This window comes from Serinus canaria, unplaced genomic scaffold (genome assembly GCF_022539315.1).
Source record: "Serinus canaria isolate serCan28SL12 unplaced genomic scaffold, serCan2020 HiC_scaffold_100, whole genome shotgun sequence".
In the NCBI taxonomy this organism is placed as follows: domain Eukaryota; kingdom Metazoa; phylum Chordata; class Aves; order Passeriformes; family Fringillidae; genus Serinus; species Serinus canaria.
Window position 1 is genome coordinate 1 of NW_026108214.1, and position 7,087 is coordinate 7,087.

Genomic DNA, 7,087 nt, shown 5'->3' on the forward strand with positions numbered 1-7,087 from the left:
TCTCTGCAGCCCCCACACACACCCCCATAATTCTCCTATGCACCCCAGTCCCTGCAGCCCCCAAAACCCCCGAGCCGGTTTGTAATCCTCCAGACTCAAATATGCGCCCCCCTCCTGATGGACCCCCCTCTCCAGCCCCCCACGCTCCTGACAGTGCCCACCCGGAGCCCTGGCCCCGCCCCCCACCCCGATGTTGCACTGACCACGCCCCCACTGACCACGCCCCCGACGCTGCTCACGTCCTTGCCTAGGCCACGCCCCCTGCGCAGCACCTTGACAGCGCCTCTGTCCCAGGTGGTACTGGGCAGTACAGCCCGGTACAGCGCTGTATGGCCCACTAGCACTCCGGACCCTCCAGTATAACTCAGCACAACCCACCACAGCTCAGGATAGACCAATCTAGTCCGGTACAGCCCAGTATATGAGCGTATAACCCAGTACAGCCCAGTATTTCCCCCGAAGGAACCAAAACCAGGTGGTTCAGTCTGAGGAAGGGGAAGAGGAACAGAGAGCAGCACCTGGCAGCAGGGGGATGGCACGGGGCGGGGGGGAAGAGGCTTGGCTGTCCCAGGGATCCCCCCACACTCCGGGAGTCTGCACCAGGGGGGTGACCCAGCTGTGTGGCCTCGTACCCCTGCCAGCACCCTGGGGACCCTTAAATCCGTCCAGGCAGCTCCCCCCCCCTCCCTCCACGTCACAGGGAGGTGGGTGGGGCAGTGATGACAAAAAGCGATACCCCAAACTTCCCGTTTCTAACCCCAAAATCACCCAAAGCAGAGGCAGTGGCACGGTGGGAACTTGATGGGGAGCAGGGGGTCCCCAAAATCCCTGGGGACTGGGGGGCAAGGGGTCCTTGGGGTGTGTGGATGTTCTTTGGCCCTGGGGGAGGTCCCGGGGCCGTGATGGAGGTCCCTGGGGTGTGTCTGCCTGGGCTGTGGATGGAGGGGGTCTCTGGGCCCTGAAGGGAATCCCTGGAGTGTGTGTGTGAGTCCTGGGGTGTGGACAAGGAGTCCTTGGATGCAGAGTGGGGATCCTGGTGTTCTGGTGGGGTGTGGATGAGGGGTCTCTGGGCCCTGAGTAGGGTCTTTGGGATGGTGGTGGAGTCCCTGGGTTGTGAGGGGGATCCCAAGGGTGGTGGGGATCCCTGAGCCTCAGGAGTAGTCCCTGGGCCTTGAGGGAGGTCTCTATGGTACCAAGGACATGCTTTAACATACTCTCTCTCCTACTGCATCCAGGATCTCCTCAGGGTGAGTCAGGATGTGCACCTCACTGCTGGTGACGCTGGTGACACTAGTGATGTTGCCTGCAGGGGTCTCTCCCTATGGCTTCCACAACTGCATCCAGGCACCATGGGACCCTGGGCTGTTCCGCTGCATCCAGCGCTTCCTGAACACCGTGGGGGCTGCAGTGGATGACCTCCCCTCCACTGCCACATCCCTCAACCTTTCTGTCAATATCTTGCGCCAAGTGCCCCCTGGTGCCTTTGCCCACCTGCCACGGCTCTACACCCTTGATCTGACCCACAACCAGCTGGAACTCCTGGCCCCAGGGGCTTTCTCGGGGCTGTCAGCACTGGCTCACCTAGACCTGGCCCACAACAACATGTCAGTGCTGGCCACAGGTGTGTTCACCGGGCTGGGCAACCTGAGCACACTGCGGCTGGACCACAATCCACTACAGAAGGTGGCCCCCAGGGCTTTCCAGCCGCTGGCTGCACTCAGCACACTCTGGCTCCGGGGTGGCCGGCTCAGCGCACTGGAGCCTGTGGCCATGGCTGTGGGGAATCTGACACACCTAGACCTGCTTGACCTGTGTGGCAACATGCTGTCAACACTGGGCCCGGGGCTGCCACCCACGCTGAGATTCCTCTACCTCTGCAACAACTCCCTGGGAGCTCTTTCAGGGGCCACCACTGGGGTGATGCCTGCAGGGCTGCGTGTGCTCGACCTGTCCTACAACAACATTTCGGACCCTGCACTGCTCTCTCACCTGTGCCTGAACAACCTGACATACCTGCACCTGGCTGGGAATCCCCTGGACGTGGTGCAACTGCTGCGTGTGGCTGAAATCTCCCCGCGCCAGGTGGATGTGTCAGGGCTACAGGTTAACACAAGTGGCCTGGAATACCTGTGCCAGCAGCTGACAGGACAGAGGCTGCAGAGGCTGCAGCTGCAGCGCATGAACCTTACATCAATGCCTGATGGGGCTCTGGCCAAGTGTCCTGTGCTGGGTGCCCTGGATGTGTCTGGCAACCGACTGCGGCATTTGGGCTGTGTAGGGCGGCTGCTGAACCAGGAGCAGCATGCATCACTGCACGAGCTGGTAGCTGAGCACAACTTGCTACGGCGACTGCCATCGTGCAACAGGACCCCGGTTCTGCAGCAGCTGCACAATGTGTCCCTGCGCTTCAACCGCATCCTGGTGGCCGGTGCGGGTGCTTTTGACAATGCACCAGCGCTGCAGCAGCTGCGATTGGATGTGAATGGGCTGGCATGGCTGGACCGTGCAGCGCTACGTGGACTCCGCCACCTGCGGCACCTGCGCCTTGACAACAACCTGCTCACTGACCTCCTGCCTGGCTCCTTTGCTGACCTGCACCAGCTGGAAGACCTCAACCTGCGCAACAACCGTGTGGCCGTGCTCTTCCCTGGTGCCTTCAAGGGGCTTGACCGCCTGCAGACTCTTGACCTAGGTGGGAACAACCTGCAGCACTTAGCAGCCAAGGCATTCCAGGGCCTCCCGCGGCTTTGCCGGCTTTACCTGGACCGCAACCGGCTGCTGGAGGTGAGGGTGGCCACATTCCAGCCGGTACAGGTGACACTGGGAGTGCTGGACCTGCGTGCCAATGCGCTGCGCTACGTGAGCCGACACCTGCGGCAGCTGCCACCTTTCCGCTACCTGCATAACCTCTATGACCTGAAGCTGCAGGCGCAGCAGCCATATGGGATGCGTGTGGTCCCACAACACTTCTTCCAGGGCCTCAGTGCCTTGCGCTCGCTCTATCTGTCACAGAACTCGCTCTCAGCCATCCCTGCTGATGCCTTTGATGACCTGGCACAGCTGCAGTACCTGACGCTGGCTGACAGCAATGGTGGGATGGGCCACCTGCCTGCTGGCATCTTCAAGAACCTGAGCCAACTGCGCAGCCTGAACCTGGAGAGCGCAGGACTGCGCAGCCTTGGCCCTGAGGTCTTTGGCAATCTGACGCGACTAAAGGAGCTGCGCCTGGCCAAGAACGAGCTGCGTACATTGGATGTGACTCTGGCCACCCGCCTCCCCGCCCTGCACTATCTGGATCTGCGCAAGTGCCCACTGAGTTGCAGCTGTGCCAATGCCTGGTTGCCTGCCTGGCTGGCACGTGGACCCGTGCAGGTGGTCTATCTGTATAACTACACATGTGGTGAGATGGGTGGGGCCTCCGCATACCTGCACTGCTTTGACATGCATGTGTGCTACCTGGACATGGGGCTGTACCTGTTTGCAGGGACAGCACCGGCTGTGCTGCTGCTGCTGGTGCTGCCACTGCTGCACCACCGTGGGTACTGGCAGTTGCGCTACCAGCTGTTCCTGCTGCATGCCTGGGCACGTGGGCACTGGCGGCGGGAGCAGCGGCGCTACACTTATGACACCTTTGTGTCCTACAACTCCGGGGATGAGCGATGGGTGCTGGAGGAATTGGTGCCTGAGCTGGAGCGCGGAGCCCTGCGGCTTTGCCTGCACCACCGTGACTTTTGCCCCGGCCGTGCCATAGTGGACAACATTGTGGATGCTGTGTACAACAGCCGGCACACGGTGTGTGTGGTGAGCCGTGGGTACCTGCGCAGTGAGTGGTGCTCACTGGAGATCCAGATGGCCAGCTATCGCCTCTTTGATGAGCTGCGCGATGTCCTTGTCCTCATCTTCCTTGAGGACATCCCTGAGGCTGAGCTCTCGGCCTTCCACCGCATGCGCCGTGTGCTGCTGCGGCGCACATACCTGCGCTGGCCCTCTGAGCCCCCTGCACGCCCCCTCTTCTGGGCAAAGCTCAGGTGTGCCCTGAGTGATGGGGAGGAGGAGGAAGAGAGGGAGAGGGGGGACAGGGAGGAAGGTTGCCCTGGCACATCTGGGACCCCCGGGGAAGTTCTCCCTCAGGAAAGAAACCTTCTGCCCCAGAATCACTGCTTTTTATCTGGGGAAGGTGTCCTGTGGAGTGGGGCTGATGGCAGCAAAGAGGAAGAGGAGAATGAGGAAAGGAAGATGGGGGACAGGAAGGGAGGCTGCCCTGACAGGACTAGGACCACTGTGGAGGTTCCCCCTCAGAAAAGCAGTTTTCTGCCCCAAAATCACCGGCTTTTCTCTTGGGAATATGCTCTGCACAGTGGGGATGAAGGTAACAAGGAGGAGGAGGAAGAGGAGGAGAAGGCGGGGGAGGAGGAGAAAGGTTGCGGGGAGAGAGAGCAGCTGCTCTAGAGTGATCTTACCCTGGTGTAATGGGGATCCCCAGGGACATTCCCAATCAAAAAATGTGGTTTTGTCCCAAAATCCCTGGTTATCCTCTGAAAAATGTGCAGTTGGGATGACAGTAATGAGGAAAAGAGGAAGGAGGAGGAGGAAAAGAGGGAAGCAAGATGGATCTTGCATCATTCAGTTCCTTTTTGTGGCACGTGGGAGCTGCAGCTCTGGCACATCTGGGTCATCCTGGGCACATGTTGCCACAGCTCAATCGGCTGCTTCTGCCCCTAGTGGCACCCCCAAGGCTGGGAAATTCCGGTGGCCTACGGGAGGCACCCACCAATCCATCCCACCACACACTGTCCTGACCCCCAACTCAGCAGCTCCCGAGCCCTGGGCAGGTCCCTGCGTCACTCCCACCTGATCCTCACCAGCAGCAGGATGTACCTGGCTTGGCTGGTGAACCAGAGCATGCTGCAGGTGTCTGGGCTGCTGGCGCTGCGGGCTCATGGCTGCGATCACTGGGTTGTGCCGCCCAGGGAAGCCCTTCCACAAGCACATCAGCTGCTGTTCTAGAGTAGGATGTGGCTGTACCTGCTCTGTCCCGACAGAACCAAGCTCCGCCCAGCTCTCGGCCCTGGGGTGCTTGGGGAGGTCCCTCCTGGTCCCAACCCCAACAGCCAGAGCCCAGCAGTGCCAGGCCAGGAACAGCCTTCCCTTACCTCTGGCCAGTAGCTGCATGATGCTGCCAAGGGCCAGCAGAGAGTGATTGATGCCAGTCCCTCCCACAACCCCTCTCCCCAGTCCTTGGTGACCCAGGCTCTCTCCAAGCCCACCGGCTCAGTCAGGCTCACCTTGGCCACACGCAGATTCCCAGCAAAGCCAAGAGTGGGGTTGGTCCCACTGCTTCATCTGGATCTGCGAGGACAGAGATGGCTGAAGCCATGGCTCCACACGCCCCTGGGGAGGTTGGCTGGAGCAAGTAGCAGCAGAGGGACCAGGGCTCTGTGTTTCTGTTGTGGTTTGAGAGGAAATGAAGTTTTTTGTGATGGTGTGGGCAAGCCAATCGGTGTTCAGATTTAATATTGGCACCTGGTTTGTCCACTGAGGGTATGGATACACCTCTGAGAACACAGGGGGTTAAAAGCTGTGATCTCCCAGGGGAACTTCCTCTCTTTGAGTTCGGCTTGGGACTGAGCAGACCCCCCTGCCTGGCTCCTTTGGCTGGGCGGGGGGGGAGGGGAGCCATGTGGCCGGAGAGAGGTAGGCCAGGCCTGGGCCGAAGGGTGTAGGAGAACATTGCGAGGGCTTCGGGCAGCCATCCCCCATTCCCCCCGCCGGAGAGAGGGAGAGAGACCCAGAGCCTATGCCTGTGATAGTGGCCCGGTGTGAAGGACAAGGGGGGGGCGGTGCCCAGCAGGGCAGCCAAGCGTGGGAGTTGATGAAATAAACCGGCAGAGAGCCTGGGACTTTTAAACCCTCTGAGGAAGATGAGAACCTTGCTAATGCTGAGTCTTCCTGAAGTTGATGAGATTGAGATGATGTTGAGATTGAGAAGATGTTGAGAAGAATTTTAGGTGGGAGGAGATGATGGAGTGGCTTTGGGCTGGACTTTTCTTGTATAGCCACAGCAGAACCACTGGTGTTTCTGTGACACAGAGACTGCGTTCTAGGGGGAGGTGATGGCTCAGAGCCAAGAGAGTGCAGTGATGTGGAGATGTGTGAACAGAGACGATGGGTGAGGGGGGTGGTGGTGGTGCCCTCCGCCTCAAAGAAGAGAGAAGAAGAAGATGATCTCTGTTCAAGAGACCCCTTGGCCCCAGGGGGTGAAATTTGGGGGGGACAAGTGTCCCAAAAGGAGAAGGACTGTGCTCTCTTTGGAACTGGACAAAGTATCCTTAAAGTGAAAACCCTAGAAGCAGCTCTGATCCATGTGCAGTGGTGAGAGCACTGGACATGGAAAGAATGTGGTGCAAGAGGGACTCCTCTCTTCTCGAGGAACTGAGAATTGGTTATCTAAAGGGTGGTGATAGAGTTGGAAATTTGGTGGGGGGAGGAGGAAGAATTTGGAAGGTTTTCATCTTGTGTTTTATGTGTCCTATGTGTCCTATGTGTTCTTTCTTGTAGTTAAGTTAATAAAGTTCTTTTTTTCCTTTTCAGCCTCAAGTTGGAGCCTGCTTTGCTCTGTCTCTGATCACATCTCACAGTGGGTGCCAGGGAAGGAGGTGTTCTCGTGGGGGCACTGGCATTGTGCCAAGCTCAAACGATGACATTTTTCCATGGAATGAGTCAGTGGATCACACTGGAAGATGGGGCAGGAGTAGGAGAGGAACTTGGCATGCTGTGAGGATGAGCCAAACACCTGGACATGACACAAGGAGCAAAGCCAGGGAAAGGATTTGGCAGGAAGGGACAGAGTTATGGAAAAAAATCAGCAACTTCCATGTTTAGTGGTGGAGGATGGTACAGCTGGTTGGGTTTCCAAGGCCCTGGAAAAGCATCTAGACACCTGGATTACTCCCCTACAAGTAGCAATGGATGAGGCACTAGGTACAGGCTGAAGTGGTAGCCAGAGCCTCTATCTGCCCAGGCAAGTGTGACAGCCCTGCAAATTTGGGAAAGTACATGGTTGGAATTTAAATCGACTGGCAAGTTT

The 7,087-nt window shown here is 58.6% G+C and overlaps 1 protein-coding gene across 1 annotated transcript; it reads left to right on the top strand.

Annotated features, from left to right (window-relative positions):
• Positions 1–101: 101 nt before the first annotated feature.
• Positions 102–6,597, top strand: LOC103824951 (toll-like receptor 13). The gene is made up of 2 exons (XM_050987667.1): positions 102–790; positions 1,236–6,597. Exon 2 carries the CDS (start codon positions 1,258–1,260, stop codon positions 4,447–4,449), a length of 3,192 nt encoding a protein of 1,063 aa, XP_050843624.1. The 5' UTR covers positions 102–790; positions 1,236–1,257; the 3' UTR covers positions 4,450–6,597.
• Positions 6,598–7,087: the final 490 nt, after the last annotated feature.

What these genes read in the sequence shown, in the direction of transcription:
- LOC103824951 (XM_050987667.1), top strand. Translation starts at nt 1,258, where the DNA reads ATGTGCACCTCACTGCTGGTGACGCTGGTGACACTAGTGATGTTGCCT.